Below are 20,824 nucleotides of genomic sequence, written 5' to 3' on the forward strand. Positions count from 1 at the left end.
CCCTCTAAATTGTAAAGTGCTGCGTAATATGTTGGCGCTATATAAAATAAAGATTATTATTATTATTATTGCATTATCTTTGTTTATGATATGTTTCTAGTTCTCGGGTTACACTACACTTTACACTTATGTATGAATGGGGCAGTTATTTAAGAATCGCAGATTTCCAGTGTTAATCTATATGTATGTGTAGCCTGCTGGAGGGCAGTGTACAATGTATACCAGACTGTGTGACTTATACAATGGTATGGGTGGAATGGAGCCATGCACACAAATGTCTCATTGTGCCTGTAGCCCTCCTATAAAAAAGAGCTTCACAATAATACAGTGGCATTGTATTTCACAGCTGTAATTTACAAGCCCTCATAAAGCCATACAAAAAATGGTATATGAAAGAAAGTTGTTCTTTTCATCAACTAGACCATTGTATTGCTCTTTATTCCCTTAATAAATAACAGTTCAGCAGACTACTACAAATTGTACCTCTTATTGTAGCCTTGCTTGTGTTGGCAAACTTTATATATGATATTGTTTTATCCATGTCCAACCTAAGAGGTTTCTGTTTTACTAAAAACCCACAGTGCAGTTATTTTCTATAAAATTTTTGATGTAAAGGCTATTTGTAAAAAATTTGTTGGGGTAAACTTTATACGAAAGAAATGACACAGTGACACAGGATATTGCATGGAAGATTACTGGTTATACTGTATGCTTGTTACATATTAAAACATTCATGTCCTGGGGTGGCCAAAGCAGAATCCAGACCTCTGTGGACGGACATGAAAATAGTTGTTCACTCACATTACCCTGGAAACCTGAAAGAGCGTCAACAGTTCTGCAAAGAGGAATTGCAATGGCCACATGTACAAAGCTGATCGAGACCGATCCACACAGGCTCAATGCCGTCATTGCTGCCGAAAGTCTAATGTCTAAAGTCTTATATATTAAATAGGCCTATTCCACTCCCCATCCCTTCATGCCAAAAGTGTTCTGTACCTAAAAGACATTTTCTCACCCCTGAGAATATTTTCATGCACAAATCGGCAACAGTTATTTTTTTGTTATTTCTACCTTAGTTGTAGGGTAGTAGATATTTATAGATGTCTGTGTGTATTTATAAAATATTTTTATCATAGGAAGTGTATCCTGTCGAAAGAGGACACAATACTTATTGTTTCATTTTTTGGGCTGGATTGGCATGTTCAGACCTCCACTGCCCTTCCACCTAAACAGACAACTGAATAATTATGTGGATGTTGGACAGATCTATGAATTTATATGCAAAGATATATTGCTAGGAGGGGAACGTGAGGAATTGTTCCCATCATAGCAAAATAAATGCTTGCTACTCCCCCAATATTTTACCAAAAACTGAGATCAAGATGAAACATTTCAATGCAGGTGAGACAACTTATGGATCGTTTTGATTATTTTCACCATATATAGAATATTACTTTTTAATTACAGTTGTAGCTTTCATTGTTACATTGCAAGGATATTTACAATGACTTTTCTGAGATGGATATTGTAAATATCTATTAAATCATTAAGGGAATGCAGCTATAGATGCTGCGGATTTGTTTGGTAATTCCCCCAGAATTAGTGGCAGATTGGGCAGTGTGAATTGTCTAATGAAAATGACTAAATGTCATCTTAAAACATTTTAATTGAATTATGCAGCCTCGTTTTCAGTGGGTAGATATCCCCTTAATTGTTCTGTGTTCCTGGTGCCAAGTTCTTTTTCTCATAGCTTTTTCAGATTCTGGGAATGTGTTTCATATATTGAAGGCTTAAAGACCAAAGGATCAAGCCTGTTTATTTAGCTCAGGGCCAAAGATATGGCTCATGAAGCCTAATAGTTTTAAAGCATTCATAATCTGCTATTTAGCAAAGTAGTGTGAATTATCCTTTTTATTTACCCTCTTGTTTCAATTTATTGTAATTGTTTGCTATTTGTGAGATCATGTTTGTAGGTGTTTTTGTATATTATCTTACTGATACATAGGAAAATGCTTATAAATCTCATCCTGATGCTCATGCGTTGCTACCTAGAAAATGTACAAAAGTATGAGTTTTATAAAATAATGTACATTGCTAATTGTGAAATAGTCCGGACTGAAATGTCTCCAGCACTGGCAACTGTGAAGAGGTTACGAATCAACATTCATCACTTCTCTCTTATTTGGATATTAATTGTAAAGAAATATGTATTTTGCCAGAAACTCTAAATTGGTCATAACCCAATTTGTTCTGGTTAAAAACAATATTTATATATATTCCGTGCAACGACCCAGTCTTCGAGAGTACCTAGTGGCAGTGATTTGTTGAGATTTCCAGCATGTGGTACTGGTGGTCAGTAGTACAGTCCATATTCAGCCTCTAGTGGTTACTGGTACAGTATTCAGTACCTGATGTGGTCAGTGCTACAGTCAATGTTCTGTTTCTGGTTGTTTGTGGTACATTTAGTATTTGCTACCATATTTGATACAGTAGATGGTTGTCCAGCTGTCTATGTAATTCCTAGTAATCCAGCAGTTACCACAAAGCAGGGGCATTTTATCGATTTGATCTAGAGATTTTTCCATCTTTACATAGATCTTCTTCCTTTGCATATTGTTGTGTCGTGTTTATGTCATTCCCACTACTTGTGTGGGCTCCAGAAATATAGTCTGGCACAGTGCTCACACCGTGACACCATTTCCAAACAGACATAATTTAATAAAAAACATATTTTTTTTAACCGATGGCCTGCTTATCTATGTTGGCTGTTCAGCTTTTTGGCTACATGGCTTTAGCTAAAAGGTGGACATAGGGCAGTGACATCACTTCTTTGACACACAACCAATTAAAGCGTCATCCTTAGTGGGGGTCCAATTCAGCGAACTTGTATCCTTTAAGAAAAAAATCCTACCACTCTGTAATCTGCTGGGCCCAATAGTGGCTGTCATAGTGGAAATTGTACAATATGTAATCAAATATTGATGTTGTATATGCGGAGTGCAGTAATGTAGAGCTATATTTGTAGCCCACCCTCTGCCATGTCTAGATATAGTGGTTTAATGTATTATGGCTTTGCAGTCTACTTTGGTAAGTGAGTTCACAGACATACAGTATCCTATAAAATCATAGATTCTTAATGTCATTCTTTAGTTGTAATTGAAACTAATTCCAGAATTTCAGAATGAATGCAGCATGAAATCGGGACTGGGCGGGTGAGACAGGGCGAAATGTTTACAAGCTGGCCCGCTCTGCCTCGACAGGTGGTTTGAACGTGTCTTTTGGTTTAATTTTATTTAAACGGCATTGACTAGATTTTCACAGATTTTATCAGTTATTTCTTCCTTTGAAGAGCATTGTCAAAGGGAATATGTGTCCTGACAAAGCCTAGTCTTTCATACAGCACTTATTTTTATTAGAACAGTGAATATTTACCACAGGCATCATGGCAATTTTTTGTTCCTTTATTTCATGGCAGTGATATAGTCCATGAACATGTAAGTGAATTTCACAATAAACCGAAGCCGGACATTTCCTGGTCCTTCGTTCGCTGAGATGGCGGCAGATGTTTGCGTGAATGTTTTTAGAATATTGTGACTGTAGTGATGGAGAATCACGAGTTGTTGGAAACATTGATGTGTATCCTGTCACGCTGTCTGGCATTATAATGCATTAAATATTTTGGCAGCTTGATAGGTTTTTATATGTAGGCTTGTTGGCAAAGCTAAACTGTGTGACAGGAAAGTTCTAGAAAGTAAAAGCTGCAAAGAATTTTAGTCTCTGGTTGTGGCTGGCTTTGCCAAAATGAATTTTTTTTTTTTACAAAGGAGCGGGTACAGTATTGACTAAGGCCCCATGCCCACTTCAGTTTTTTCCGTCGGGGTGCTATCCGTTGTTTTAACTGATAGCACCCTGACACATTCATTTCAATCGGTCCATGCACACTTCCGTTGTTTTAATGGAACCATGCGACCGTTCCGTCAAAAATAGGACAGGTCCTACTCCTGCCTGTTTTTGACGGAACAGTCTTGGCCTTTTCATTGATTTAGTCCGTGAAACAACGGACTGCACACGGAAGCCATCCGCGTGCGGCCCGTGTTTCACGGAACCGTCATTGGCGGGCGTACAACGGCCGACGGAAGTGTGCATGCAGCCTTAACCTCAAGTTTAATATATTGAAACGTACGTGCAGCCACTAGGTAGTAGAGTGTCAATAATATTGATAACAAGCAATAAAATAAAATCACTGTCAAGTTTATTGACTGAATATACCCAATCCTTTGCTTTGTTCCCACGGGAGATGAGTGCTGCCAGAGGTCCTCTCCTATGGCAGCAAATACGAATGCTCAGCTGATGAGAGCTTGCATGTCTATAGGGGAGTTCGGAGATATAGGTGTCGGCTATCTTATATCTGTGGTCATCTATAGACTTAAATCCCCTATTTCACAAATGTCCTACTTGGGGTCTTGAGATTCTTGGGTGAGTTGCTTACTCTGTATTATGATATTATTTTTATTATCTGCATATGGTTCGCAAGATCATATAGGACAGCTGAAGAAAGTAAATGGTCATTAGATATTACACCTGACCCATTCTGAATTTCTTATACTGTATGTGAAAAACAGGATCAAAACTCCTGGATAATTCTGCATCATTTCAGTTAAAGAGGCTCTGTCACCACATTATAAGTGCCCTATGTCCTACATAATGATGAATACACATCGCGTTCTGGCTGGAGGTGATGTCTATTCACTCTCAAGACACTTTGGTAAAGTTAATGTGGGAGTATGTGACCGCACAGTGTGATCTCGCAAGATCAATCTGTGTTGTGAGTACTGCTAAAAATGAATGGAGAGAAGTGTATGACGCTGATTGGTCACTGATTGGTCAGCGTCATACACTTCTCTTTACAATGCCCAGTTGGTAAAAAAGTAAAAACACGCCCAGTTGTCTATTAAGAAACTAATTAGCATAAATCTTAAATTGCTCATAACTTTCTCAAAATTGATAGTTTTTCAAAATAAAAAACACTGTTGTCTATATTACAGCGACGATCAGATTATGTAGGAGATAGAGCACCTATAATCTGGTGACAGAGCTTCTTAAAGCTGGATTTTGCAGGGTAAAAGGAATAACTTAGCAAATTAAAAAGGTCTACTATAACGTGTGTGTGTATATATATATATATATATATATATATATATATATATAAATATAATTTAGTCTATGTTTTCTGGCATCAAAACTATTACTAGTACTATGTATAGACGTTCAGTATTATATTGAAGTAATCATGGCATCTTAAGGTTGCACTTACGCACTTCGATAATTTGTACGATTCAGCTAATTTTGATCATCTCTTATGATAGTTTCAATGTGTAAATGCTCATAGACAAGACAACTTTGAAACCACATTCTTAGATACTCAGATATGCTAAAAATTTTGATGGTAAGATCCGAAAATCGCTGTGTGTATATGCAATCACTCAACTGGTCTGACTGTTAAACCAACCACATAGACTTTGGTGGCCCACCTCTATACCATGTATTGGCACCTTTAGTTGTACCATTGATAAAACATAGAGATAGAAGGCTAGTTTTTGTGTGTTTTTGATAAGAGTTCACACTGCAAAACATTTCTGTCCTCCATGTTAATATAGTAGTCCTGGTTTCCTCCCACAGTCTGCAAAACATCTTGGTTAATTAGATTTTTATCAAATTTGTGTGTGTTATTTATTTATATAGCACCAACATATTCCGCAGAGCAGTACAGAGATGGTCATCACTAACATTGGTCCCTGTCCCCATTGCGGCTCACAATCTAAATGCCAAATTACCCTATTAGTATGTTTTTGGAATGTGAGATGAAATCCATGCCAACCCAGGGTGGACATACAAATACCATACATATGTTGTGTATGGTCGAATTTGAAGCTAGGACTCCAGTGCTGCAGGGCAAGTGTTGACTACTCACCCAGTGTTGGCCAGTATGTTTATTACAGAGAAATAAGCGCTGAGGAATATATGTCAACGCTAGGGATGCACTATGCATCGAAACTTCGATACTGTTTCGATACCGTGCATCCCCAAACGGTTCGATACGGTTATTTCATGTATTTCGATACTTAGCTGTGCAGCCGCACAGCTAAGTATAGTAACACATGAATGTATGAGAGAGGGGCTGCGGCTGTGTACCATTGCCCCGCTCCTGAGTCCTGACAAGTGTGCGCCCGCCGTCAGGATGATGTGATGCGGCCAGCGCTGCACTAATGATTTCCGGCAATGAAGACAGAGCACTGCAAAACACCCGCATTTTCTGTCCTCAGTGCCCGCGCCGCAGCTCATTAGTGCAGCGCCGGCTGCATCATCTCATGCTGACCGCGCGCGCACTTGTTGTCAGGAGCGGGGCAATGGCTACGCTCTATAACGGCGGAGATCAGAGAAACCTCTCATCTCTGCCGTTATTCTCCTGAATGCTGCTATCAAAGCTGACTTCAGCATGCAGGGGAAGATGAGAAGGGGGGTGCCCCTTGGATCGCATCATAGGAATCCCTGTGACGCGATTGAAGGACATATCATTTATGGGCAGACAGCCCAGGGTCTATTGAAGGGCCCCAGGGCTGTTTTACCATATTTCCTGTTGTTAGGGAATACTTAGGTATGTCCTAACAACTGCCTGTGTACTATCCATACACAGACTAATGTACTGGCATATAGATATATGCCAGTACATTAAAGTCTAAAAATAAAGTAATAATATATATGTAAAAACAAAGTAATATTAAATAATTAAAAAAATACACATACACCTTTTTTACAATAAACATTAAAATAAGTCTCAATAAATAAAATATACATATTCGGTATTGGCGCGGCCGTAATAACCTGCACAATATTTTTTTTGCATCACTTATGATGTGTACGCTGTAAACAAATAAAATAAAAACAGTTTTCTTTCACTTATTGTAGGGCACGAGGTGTGATGAATTTAACATCCATGTGCCTCACATTAATATTAACCCCAGCATGTACCTTACACATTAACCCATTATGACTGAGAAACATGATGGGGTTAATGTCTATTAATGTGAGGCACATTCAAAATTCATCACACATCGCATCTTTTTTTATTACTGTTGGCAAAGTATAGTTTTGGTATCGAAATCGCAATACTACACAAAGTATCGGTATCGAAGTCCAAATTTTGGTATCGTGACAACCCTAGTCAACGCTATATAAATAATTGGGACTAACTACGTATATAATAATACAGCCTGCACTGCCTGGCGGGACATTTCTGAACCCCGAGGAGTAAGCTTTCTGTAGTTAAAATTTTTTGTTGTGAAAAATTCATGTCAGTGACTGGTTTAGTGTAATTGAATTTCCCAGCTGCCAGATGAGAGGACATTCTCATAATTTCTTGACAACCCATCAAGTGTGGGACAGAGGAAATATCTTGCATTAACTGAAGGCCCAATTCCAGCAGCATACATCCGTTCTGTACCAGTGTGCACTGTCTGATAACAGTGGAAGAATTATGTATGATGTAACCAATAGGTCTGCAGAGTAGAATAAGCCCAAACGAATTGCACTGACTTTTATAGTGTGGAACCGCCTGCTATGGTTAACCTTTTGTCTGCCAGAAACCATTTTCCTTAGAACACTATATTATGGATAAGTTGAAGTGAATTTATTTAATGCAACCTTCATAGCAGGCAGATTATGGAACTTGCATGTCAATTGTATATTTTCCAGTGACAGAGTAGCTTGGGTTTTCACTGGCACAAATACACCTGGTGTCTCTCCGTTTGCACATGCAGAAGAGTATCTACAAGCTAGTTACGTGAGACCATGAACATTCAGCTTTCTTACAGTGGTACGGGACATGGGCATACGTAGTGTACGTGGTATCAGAGTAAGTTGCTTAATATGTTTGGGAATCATAAAATAGGTCGTTGTGAGGTGTTGTCGGAAGTACAATATATTTACTGTGAGGTTCTTAAAAAAACCAAAAACTTTTATTGCCCCATTCATAAAGTAGGCTTGCAAAAGCTTTTCTTGTTTTCAGATAGTCTGTAACTTAAAGAGACTCTGTCACCACATTATAAGTGCCCTATCTTCTACATAAGGAGATGCGCGCTGTAATGTAGATAACAGCAGTGACTTTTATTTAGAAAAACAATCAATTTTTACCACCTTAGGAGCGATTTTTAGCTTTATGCTAATGAGTTTCTTAATGCCCAACAGGGCGTGTTTTTACTTTAGACCAAGTGGGCGTTGTACAGAGGAGTGTATGACGCTGACCAATCAGCGTCATGCACTTCTCTTTATTCATTTACTCCGCGCATAGTGACACTGCGTTGTTCACTATGTGCTGTCCTATACTGACACATTAACGTTACTGAATTGTTTAGACAGTGAATAGACATTCCTTCCAGCCAGGAGGGGATGTCTATTCACAGTCCCGACACTTCCGTTACGTTTCTGTGGTACTTAGAGCAGAGCAAGCGTAATCTCGCGAGATCCTGCTGTAAATGACAGGTTACAGCGAGATTACGCTTGCTCTGCTGTAAGTACCACAGAAACGTTACGGAAGTGTCGGGATTGTGAATAGACATCCCGTCCTGGCTGGAGGTGATGTCTATTCACTGTCTAAACACTTCAGTAACGTTAATGTGTCAGTAAAAGACAGCACATAGTGAACAACGCAGTGTCACTGTGCGCGGAATAAATGAATGGAAAGAAGTGCATGACTCTGATTGGTCGGCGTCATACACTCCTCTGTACAACGCCCACTTGGTCTAAAGTAAAAACACGCCCAGTTGTCCATTGAGAAACTAATTAGCATAAAGCTAAAATCGCTAATAAAGTGGTAAAAATAGATCGTTTTTTTTAAAATAAAAAGCATTACTGTCACCTACATTATGTAGGAGATAAGGCACTTATAATGTGGTGACAGAGCCTCTTTAATGTTGTATAAACCGGTCTGACATTATCCATGCAATGTGCACGGCACTTATCAAGATACCATTAGGCAGAGGTTCACTTGGATGTTCTTAGTAGATAGGAAGGGGTGAAGCTTTGGTATGTCCACGTATGAATCCTATCAGCTATTTCCTGTCTTTCTCGAACATGACTCTGTGAAGACGACCACCTGCATTTTATGTCCATGTTAATAACGGCAGACAAAGGAGGCGTCTTCTTACAATAACTACCCACTAGTCCTTTTAAAACTTTAGGGATATCTGGAAGCAAGCTATAGATGTTTACACTTCCCAGGTGGAAAGACTATTTCTAAGTTAAGCTCGCCCCCGTTGAATATTGATCCAATAAAAATGCCAGTCTTCATATTATGTACATGTTTTATGATCCCTGTGTGTGTTAGGAGCAGGAAAAGACAAATGTATATTTTTATAGCACTTTCATTTCCTGTGTTGATACAGAGATTATGGCGTTGAAAAGAAGTGACTTTGTATTAAAAAAAATTCTCCTTCAAACCACAGCAAGATTTCTGCAGATCTTATTTTAATGCATTGTTTTTAGCATCTGAATTTTCAATATTTGTTTTAAGTGCATTGAATTTAAAGTATAAGTATTTAAGGGGAAGAAGAAATTTCTAATACAGACTTTGTTTGCTAGATGCCTTTATATGAAGTGTATATGGCAACACTTCAGCTGTTAGCGTCTAAAGAGGAAGCTTCAGCCTGCGCACAAACCACTGTTTTATTATGTGTGTTATGCCTAATATGCCCGGACATAGACAGCAGAGGGCCCCTGTACAAGAACAGTATATGGGCCCCTTACTCTCCAATCATAAAACATCTCCCTTATCATAGAGTAACCGCCTGTGATATCTCTAACATACCACCAGTAATTGTGAGCTATGAAATGCATTGGCTCAGTACCTTACATTCAATCTAATAGACGATAGAATTCTACTTGCTGCTTTTACGGTGGCAGAGGGCCCCCCTGCCTGCTGGGCCCCTGTGCAGGTGCACAGATTGCACATATGGTATGTCCGCCCCTGGATCATCACATGATGGCTTAAGGAGGTTTTACACAGGGCGATTATCGGGCAGACGAGCGTTCGTAGGACGCTCGTTGATGATAAATGTCCTGTGTAAACAGGGCAGTGATCAGCAGATGACCGAGCAAACACTCTATCATCTGCTGAGCGTATCGTTTTAAAAAAAGTTAAATATTATCGTTGTCAGCAGCTCATCTCCCTGTGTAAACAGGAAGACGCGCTGCCGACATGATAATAATGTATGGGGACGAGGGATCGCAGTAACGACCGCTCGTCCCCATCCATAGCTCCGTGTGACAGGATGTCTCGTTGACTGGCGCTCACTGCACAGGCCGAGTGTCGGCCGGTGTAAAAGGGCCTTTGTGGACTTTTTCTTTCGTCATCTCAAGGTGACACATCCAACTTTCAGTTGTTTTTGATGTCCCATACAATTTATTTACACGCCTTGTTGATGAATATAGCGCACACTGCACTGGGTGGGAAAGTGTCGTAACATTGGAACGTTTGCAATCTCTCCCAGTATTCCCTGCAGGATTTCCACACCAGGAAGCGTCATCTTAAAAATGCTATTCTTTAAAATTGCTTGTAAAGAGCTTCATAAACCTTTTTTTGCTGCAGATAATATAAAATTGTTGTGGGTCTAGCATGTGACATATGATGTAGCAGAGGCCTATTACGCTTGATTATAAGCGGATATCCATACAGCAGGAAACTATCCAATACAGAAAAAAAATCCATCAGAGCGTCTCAGTCCATTTGTCACTCATTAACTTTTAATTAGGACGTCAGTCACACAGCGTATTACTGCTAATGTACAGCTGCTGCTTGCTGTCTCCACTATATGTCTAATCATATACAGGTACTGCACATGAAAAGCCTACAAGATGCTGCTCTATGTAGACATGACAAATGGCTAGAAGAACATAAGTGCCCAGCATACACTAGAAGAAACCCTGAGTGTTGACATTTTGTGTACGTTAGATGCTTACTTAATCTTGTTTATCCTTCACAACTGTCTCTGCAGCCCTTTATTCAAGATGAATGACTTGTACTATTTACTTTAAACATAACATAATGGTAAACTCACTGATGCAGCTTCTTTCCTAATTCCAGAACCCTTTTCATTGTCTCAAAAATGCCCTTTCATTGCACAATAACTTAACCTGTCAAGCTTGAGGATACACACCTTGAGATCCAGACGTGTGTAATGTACTGCTGTCATTATATATTAAATATATATAATGGTTTCCGTTTTGACGGAATCAATAGCGTCAAGAACAACGGAACCTTGTCACAACTGTGACAGACGGAAACCATTAGCTAGGTTTCCGTCACCATTGAGTTCAATGGTGAGGGAAACGGAAGCTGAAGTTTCCGTTTGCCTTTTCGTTGAGAGGTTAGCCCGACAGAAACCTCCGATGGAACCCCTCAAAGGAAGGGCAACGATGATGTGAACAGGCCCTTTAGGTATGTGTGTGTATATATAGTATTCTTGCTGGTCTAGATCCCATGAATGATAACTCAGTTACCAGTTCATGGAGTGTAGGCTTTAGCTTTTCAATGCAGATTCTCTTCTGATTTCCTATTTTTGCTTATGATTGTTTTTTGTTTTGTTTTGTTCTTTTATAAAGCTGATTTCCAGGGATGTAAACAAAGGCTTTGACATTTCTATTGAAAAGTAATAAGTAGGAGAGGCTACTTACTTACTTCCGTACTTAAAGAGGCTCTGTCACCAGATTTTGCAGCCCCTATCTGCTATTGCAGCAGATCGGCGCTGCAATGTAGATAAGAGTAACGTTTTTATTTTTAAAAAACGAGCATTTTTGGCCAAGTTATGACCATTTTCGTATTTATGCAAATGAGGCTTGCAAAAGTACAACTGGGCGTGTTGAAAAGTAAAAGTACAACTGGGCGTGTATTATGTGCGTACATCGGGGCGTGTTTACTACTTTTACTAGCTGGGCGTTGTGTATAGAAGTGTCATCCACTTCTCTTCACAACGCCCAGCTTCTGGCAGTGCAGCACTGTGACGTCACTCACAGGTCCTGCATCGTGTCGGCACCAGAGGCTACAGATGATTCTGCAGCAGCATCGGCGTTTGCAGGTAAGTCCATGTAGCTACTTACCTGCAAATGCTGATGCTGCTGCAGAATCATCTGTAGCCTCTGGTGCCGACACGATGCAGGACCTGTGAGTGACGTCACAGATCTGCACTGCCAGAAGCTGGGCGTTGTGTAGAGAAGTGGATGACACTTCTCATCAGAAAGCCCAGCTAGTAAAAGTAGTAAACACGCCCCGATGTACGCACATAATACACGCCCAGTTGTACTTTTACTTTTCAACACGCCCAGTTGTACTTTTGCAAGCCTCATTTGCATAAATACGAAAATGGTCATAACTTGGCCAAAAATGCTCGTTTTTTAAAAATAAAAACGTTACTGTAATCTACATTGCAGCGCCTATCTGCTGCAATAGCAGATAGGGGCTGCAAAATCTGGTGACAGAGCCTCTTTAAGTCCACATTGCACTAAAACTTGTTAAAAAAAACAACTATTTGTAGATTGTAAATTGGGGTGATTGTCTACCTTTAAACACCATGTCAATTTTAGGTCCATAATTCTGTGCTTGTTATTTTTTAAATGTTACTGTTATTGGGGGTCAGAGCTCAGTATTTCTGATCTAGCGCTCCAAATCATCTGCTTCTCTTCACACAACCATAGTGTTAAATGATAACACAAGGGTGACCTGGAATATGTGATACTTCAGAACAGTTTTAATTGCCATTGATGCCATGGGAAATTGTACTCGAATTTGATGCAGATCCTGGCCCAATTTTTTTAGATTAAATATATACAGTGATAATAAAAATTCTACACACCCCTGTTAAAATACTAGGTATTTGTCATGTTACTAAATCAGTAAAAGATTTATCATTTCAGAACATTTTCCACCTTTAATGTCACCTATAATCTGTACAATTGTATTGAAAAACAAACTGAATTCTTTTAGGGTTGAAAAATAAAAATAAAGAACAAAAATAATGTGGTTGCGTAAATATGCACACCCTTAAACTAATTCTTTGTTGAATTACCCTTTGACTTTATGACAGCATTCAGTCTTTTTGGGTAGAAGTCTATCAGAATGGCACATTTTGACTTGGCAATTGTTGCCCACTCTTCCTTGCAAAAGCGCTTCAAATCTGTCAGATTGCGAGGGCATCTCCTTGTACAGCCCTCTCCAGGTCACCCCACAGATTTTCAATGGGATTCAGGTCTGGGCTCTGGCTGCGCCATTCCAAAACGTTAAGCTTCTTCTGGTGAAGCCATTCTTTTGTTGATTTGGAGGTATGCTTAGGGTCGTTGTCGTGCTGAAAGGTGAAATTCCTCTTCATCTTCAGCTTTTTAGCAGAGGCCTGCAGGTTTTGTGTCAATATTGCCTGATATTTTGAACTGTTCATAACTCCCTTCACTTTGACTAAAGCCCCAGTTCCAGCTGCAGTAAAACAGCTCTAAGGCTGGGTTCACACAACCTATTTTCAGGCGTAAACGAGGCGTATTATGCCTCGTTTTACGCCTGAAAATAGGGCTACAATACGTCGGCAAACATCTGCCCATTCATTTGAATGGGTTTGCCGACGTATTGTGCAGACGACCTGTAATTTACGCGTCGTCGTTTTACAGCTGTCAAACGACGACGCGTAAATTGACTGCCTCGGAAAAGAAGTGCAGGGCACTTCTTTGCAACGTAATTTGAGCTGTTCTTCATTGAACTTAATGAAGAGCAGCTCAAGATATACGAGCGTCACATACGCCTCGTATATTACGAGGAGGAGCATTTACGGCTGAAACGAGGCAGCTGTTTTCTTCTGAAAACTGTCTGTCATTTCAGCCGTAAATGACAGCTAGCATGTGAATATACCCTTAAGCAAAAGTTCAACCTTGGTTTCATCAGACCATTACAGGTTTTCCCACATGCTTTTGTCAGACTTGATGTAAGTCTTTGCAAAACATAGCCGGGCTTGGATGTTTTTCTTTGTTAGTAAAGGCTTCCGTCTTGCCACCCTACCCCACAGCCTAGATATATGGAGAATACGGAAGATTGTTGTCACCTGCACTACACAACCAGTACCTGCCAGAAAGTTCTGCAGCTCTTTAATGCTGCTGTAGGCCTCTTGGTAACCTCCCGGACCCATTTTCGTCGGGTCTTTTCTTTAAATTTTTGGAGATGTGCAGTTCTTGGTAATGTCACTGTTGTGCCAAATATAATCCACTTCTTGATGACCGTCTTCACTGTATTCCATGATATATCTAATGCCTTGGAAATTCTTTGGTACCCTTCTCCTGACTGATGCCTTTCAACAATCTGATCTCTTTGATGTGTTGTAAGCGCTTTACAGACCATGGCTTTTGCTGTCACATGCAACAAAGAAAATGTCAGGAAAATCCTAATAGAACAGCTGAACTTAATATGGGGTTACTCAGAATCACTTTAAATAATGGCAGCTGTGTGCTGACTACTATTTAACATGAGTTTAAATGTGATTGGCTAATTCTGAACACAACCACATCCCCAATTATAAGAGGGTGTTCACATTTATGCAACCACATTATTGTAGTTTTGTTATTTTTATTTTTACTCTCTAAATAATTTCAGTTTGTTTTTCAATGGAATTGTACAGATTATTGGTCACATTAAAGGTGGAAAAATTTCTGAAATGATTCATCTTGTACTGATTTTTTGACATGACGAAACCCTGGCGTTTTAAGAGGGGTGTGTAGACTTTTTATATCCACTGTATGTTCCTTAAATTATATGCTAAACAAGAAAAATGTTTGTATGTTGGCAGTGCATAAAGTTGTTATAATTTGTTTTACAGGTCCGACATAGATGGTGTGAGCTGGTTATAAAACATAAGTATATTGCATCTTACAAGGATGTAGAGTTATTCCTACTCCAGGACCAGGTGTGTAAATAATCTCCTAAATTATCATGTATCTTTTACAATTTCCTTCTAGTCCCATTCATAGAGTACCGATAGTTTTTTGTAAGTGACTGTTTCCAATGGTTTTCCAATGGAAAACAATAAGTAGCACTAAGCACACTCATGCCTTTCATTTATCGCTGTTATACAATAAAAAACAAACAAAAAAAACAGCAGTTTAATTTGTTGTAAAGGGCATAGTGAACTGATTTATGTATCCATTCATGTTCGAAAAATATACGTGCAGTATTCTCATGTGAAAGTCTGTTTATTGATTTTCATCAGAAGGTATGAGGCCCGTTAATAAGTAGCATGTTTAATTCCTTGTCACATTATTGAGATTTCTTAGCTCACCATTCATAGAGAACATAATCTTGTTTTGTGAACATTTATAGCAAAGTTGTCTTGTGACATATCACATAGTGATATCATTTAGGCCCTCACTGTGTCTCTCACCAGTGAGCTTGTAGGCTGGACTTCGATGCAGAAAAAGGGCCAATGCCAGTACTTTACTAGCCTATTGAAACATGCATCTGTGTTCTCGCCCACTGTATTGTAAGGGTATGTTCACACGGCCAAATTTCAGACGTATACGAGGCGTATTTTGCCTCGTTTTACGTCTGAAAATAGGGCTCCAATATGTCGGCAAACATCTGCCCATTCATTTGAATGGGTTTGCCGACGTACTGTGCAGACGACCTGTTATTTACGCGTCGTCGTTTGACAGCTGTCAAACGACGACGCGTAAAAATACAGCCTCGTCAAAAGAAGTGCAGGACACTTCTTTGGACGTTTTTGGAGCTGTTTTCTCATAGACTCCAATGAAAACAGCTCCAAAAACGAGTTGGTAAAAAAACGAGTTGGTAAAAATGCGAGTTGGTAAAAAAACGTCTGAAAAGCAGGGTCTGTTTTCCCTTGAAAACAGCTCTGGATTTTCAGACGTTTTTGTTGACTACGTGTGAACATACCCTTAGGCATATAACTACATTTAGGTTTTTGAAACTTTCTCCAAATTGAACGTTTTATTTGCCTGGTAGGCAGGCAAAATTAGAATGCCTTCTGCAACTGGTTGCTTTACTTTCTTTTTGTGCAGCTTATGTTTTTTCATTTGACAATACCTTTACAATATTAATAATATACCGTATGTCAACCAAATTGATCCTGGGGTCTGACAGTTGAAAATCAAAATGTGTTAATGGTATGAGAAATTCTAGGCAAGGTTTTTAAATTCAATATTTATTACAGTTTTGTACAGGAATTTATTCACATGTGTATTGCATAGTTGGAGAGTAAGTACTGCAGCAAAGGATCAGGTTTAGTGGTTGGCAAAAGAGACAGTGGCCCTAGATGAATTTTTGGCTAAGGGTGTCAAACACCGTATTGAAGGGGTTTTCCAACCTTATGAAAAACACTGAAAAATACCTATATGTGTCTGAATGGTTACGAGATGATGCCACCATAGCTCAGAAGAAGTTATTTTTCATTTGTCAATATGGTGCCCAGCTCTGTGCAGCACTGTTGTTTTCATTTTGCAAGCACTTGCTGTGGGCGGGATTACCACATAAAGTACTACAATTCACATGATTCCTCTCTCCTTTCACATTGATTCTATATACAGCTGCCTGCACGCCCCTCTATTACCCTTTTTTTAAGTAGTGCTGTAATTACTCACGGCCTGCTATTTAGACACAGCTTTGCTGTTCTGCTTCTATACTCTGCTGCCCAGCATGTGAAACACAATCCCTACAGGGACAGAAAAGGAGGGAGAGCAGGGAGCAGTAGGGATAAGAGGCATGTGATGTGTGACATCTGTTACACTAAAGGGAGAGGGGAGATAACCACGTGTTCAGTATGCGAGACGTCACTCAAGCAGGAGATAAACACTAGGAACATGGTCATGTGACTACGTGAGCCTGGCTTAAGGTCCTTTTACACTGTCCGATAATCGGCCGGTGCAGAGAGCACTGTTTGCTCCCGCCACACGGAGCTATGGATGGAGACGAGCAGTCGTTACTCCGATCGCTCGTCCCCATACGTTATTATCATGTCAGCAGCGCATCTCCCTGTTTAGGGAGATGTGCTGCCGACAACGATAATATTTTACGTTTTTAAAACGATACGACCAGCAGATGAACTAGCATTTGCTCGTTCATCTGTTGATCGTTTCCCTGTTTACACAGGGCAATTATCGTCAACGAGCATTCTATGAACGCCTATCTGCCCAATAATCGCCCAGTGTAAAACCCCCTTTACAGAGGAATGTCACCTACAGACAGTACATTAGTAAGTGATAAATCTTACTGCTTAAACCATTTGCTCACAAATTTTAAAGGCTGGAAAAACTTTTTAAGCATGATTGAAATCTACAGTACCCTGATGCCCCCTGTTCTTTTATATGCATCACATTGTTATAGTTTCTGATCTTTGTCTAATATTATATTTTGTTTAAATAGAATCTGAATATACACTTAACACACGTTTAAAATGTTTCCTGCTTTTAGGAAAACCGTTAATCAGCACTAATATTGTCCATGTGGAATAGCGCAAATCCAAGCTTTACACAACATGCCCACACCATCACACTCTCAGCACCATGTTTAACTGTTGGTATGATGTTCTTACTGCGCAATGTTGCATTTGCTTTACTTAAGACATAAAGGCATCTGTGTTGTTTAAACAGTATAACTTGTGACTAATGAGCATTATCCCAATTGTCTTTGGGATAACCCGCTTATTTATTAGTGATGACATGTGAGAGGAACAGTGATGTTACACTTGGTTTCCACCCTGCTATTATTCTTCTTAATTTGCCCCGGTTTCGCTCTGATTGTAGAGTCATGAGCACCGACCATAGCAGAGGCTAGAGAGGCCTTGGTTATTTTCCTTGGCTGTTTTGTGACTTATGGGTTGTCTCTGCAGCCCTTGCAGTGATGTTCACATGCTGGCGGCACCTCGTCTTTTATCCATTTGGAGATAATTGTTCTTTGTGTGGTTTGATAGAGTCCCAGAGTCTTAGAAATGACTTTGTAATTCTATCTAGACTGTTTTTTGCTGAACAACTTGTCCATTTCTCCTGGACCTGAAAGTGGCAGTTCATTTACAGTGCTTAGTTGGAATTATTGTTGCTAAATTTGCTTGGATTGTACAGCATGGTGTTGTATTTTGGATTTCTTTATGGAAACCTTAAAAAGTCTTGACTATGTTGTCACCAAAGTGAGTAATAAAGGGTGTAGTCCTAATGGGGTGTGAATGGTATGGGAACTGTGTAAGAATCTACTTGTTTTAGAAGTGTTTACTTGTTCTTTTCTTCTCAACAGGCCATGGGTGTGTATCTCTATGGAGAATTAATGGTGAACGAGGATGCCAGACAGCAAGAACTTGCACACAGATGCTTTGCTGCTGTCAGAGATCAAATGGATGTATCCTGTGTAAAAGTGGTGGGAGAAATGTTATTTTAATGGATTGACTTCCATAGAACAATGCCATGACTGAAACGGCCAAGCTCTCAGTGTGGTCATGTTAATGTAAATTAAACTGGATAGGATTAAGTTCTGAACTATGGGTGGATTACTTGTTCTAGAACAAGGCCGTGCTAGGAGCTTGGCCTCCAGCACATTACCTCAATGTTAGACGCTAAATCTGTGTGGCATATTCCAAGTGTAAATTGAAAGATAGTAGGTAATCCTAGTCTCAGACTGTCTGTAATGTCTCATCCAGTATTTTTAAATTTTTATGCAGTAGTTAAATAATAAAATGTATTTACTACCTTTTTAAATATGTGACACGTGCCTATTTATCTTTGTGTCTCCAAGTGATTCCCATGTCTTACATGTACAATAGTATACCTAGGTATATTAGATTTGTATACATGTTAGATTAAGGTTTTATTCACACTGCTGTATTACACTTTTCCATTAATGCCACATATTTAGCATCAAAAAGGGGATTCGATCGCAGGAAAATCTTTCCATAAGAAGACGTTTGGGATAGGACTCCCCTGTACTTCACAGACAGGATCCAATCCAGGTTAAAGCACTTAATACTGTATACGACATTCACACAGAAGCGTAATACAGCAGTGTGAATAAAGCCTAAAGCATTCTTTATTGAAAGGATTTTCTATTAACTAAGTCACTCTGAAATGAAGTTCTAGAGTCAGTCTTCACTGGAGCAATATTTGAATACCCTGAGGTCACCTCAGTGCTGTTTGCACATGCAAGTTTAACACATTTTCAATTTGGTTTGGTATGAAGGTCTTCTGTAGTGCAACATATTTCAGATACTTGTCTAATGAAATAACACAATCGACAGACTTGTTGTCCAGCATGTCTTTGTGGAAGTTTTCTCTTATCTAGAGACTTTGACATTGGGCACAGAAAACCTACTGACTGTGATGTAGTCATATGGAGAGACAGAGAGGCTAAACTCATTGATTTAACCTATTATAATGATTAATATTATAATTTCACTTAAATTATAGTTGATCTGTAAACATTTTACTAATTTAAGTCATTTTGCTAATTTAAAGTGAAACGCATAGTGAATATATAAGTGAGACAACACACATTTCATTATTGCAGGGGCTACAGGATCCTCCACAAAAAATGAAAAAGTTAATATCTGGCAGCTAAATTTCGTGCATTTTCCTCCTTTTAATTATTCCACTACTTGTAATTAAAAATGGAATCCATAACATACAAAATTGATTTACATTTATAAAGGAGTTTCCAAAGTCTTTTGATCAGAAATTCACATTGTGTAGCCTACAGTATTGAAGGGGAATATTTATCAGTGTACGTCCACCAGTTTTCTGGTATTCATAAATGGAAAAATTAGGCATTCAGGCTACATATCATACTTATGAAGTCTCTTCATGAATATGTTGGGAAAAAGGGACTGGGCTTAATAGTCGCACCAAGTACATAACATTTATAAAAGATGGCATTTTTTTTCAGCCTATGCCATTTTCATTAAGAGGTTGTTTTTCATGTTGATAAATCTGGAGCATGCTGCACTTGGGAGAGAGACTGGTGCAACACATGTACAGTGCGCCATTATTTAACAAATCTCTCCCAGTCCTGTGTTGTCTCTAAATTCTCAACATCGAGATGGGTAGATTAGTTGCCAAAAGCATTTAAGGTAGTGACATAGTGACTTGTGTCACCTGCTGCCCTACAAGCAGCATTACTACATACCATATTTACATGATTTCTCTGCACTTTAAGGGTATGTGCACACACACTAATTACGTCCGTAATTGACGGACGTATTTCGGCCGCAAGTACCGGACCGAACACAGTTCAGGGAGCCGGGCTCCTAGCAGCATACATGTTTACAGTACGGGACAGTTGTCCTGCAGCGAGGCAGGGACTCCTAGCATCGTACATAAGTATGATGCTAGGAGCCCAGCTCCCTGCACTGTGTTCGGTCCGGTACTTGCGGCCGAAATACGTCCGTCAATTACGGACGTAATTAGTGTGTGTGCACATACCCTAACACATTTCTCACAGTTGAAATGCTATGGAAACTCATGTGAAATGTCACCTATGTTCAAATATCTTTTATGAGATAGAGATGAGAAAGATAAGACATATAGAGATAGATAGATAGATAGATATGTAGATAGATACGAGAGGTGATACGAGATAGATAGATAGATAGATAGATAGATAGATAGATAGATAGATAGATAGATAGATACAGTGAAGGAAATAAGTATTTGATCCCTTGCTGATTTTGTAAGTTTGCCCACTGTCAAAGACATGAACAGTCTAGGATTTTTAGGCTAGGTTAATTTTACCAGTGAGAGAGAGATTATA

The 20,824-nt window shown here is 39.2% G+C and overlaps 1 protein-coding gene across 1 annotated transcript in view; it reads left to right on the top strand.

Moving 5' to 3' along the window:
• Window positions 1-18,780, top strand: part of AOPEP (aminopeptidase O (putative)) — a 546,765-nt gene extending 527,985 nt beyond the window's left edge. Inside the window, exons 15-16 of the mRNA XM_075828817.1 lie at window positions 14,901-14,987; window positions 18,323-18,780. Coding sequence (XP_075684932.1) covers window positions 14,901-14,987; window positions 18,323-18,463 — 228 coding nt within the window. The 3' untranslated portion in view covers window positions 18,464-18,780. The remainder of the gene's footprint in view (window positions 1-14,900; window positions 14,988-18,322) is intronic.
• Window positions 18,781-20,824: the final 2,044 nt, after the last annotated feature.

This window comes from Rhinoderma darwinii, chromosome 1, assembly GCF_050947455.1.
Source record: "Rhinoderma darwinii isolate aRhiDar2 chromosome 1, aRhiDar2.hap1, whole genome shotgun sequence".
NCBI classification, from domain to species: domain Eukaryota; kingdom Metazoa; phylum Chordata; class Amphibia; order Anura; family Rhinodermatidae; genus Rhinoderma; species Rhinoderma darwinii.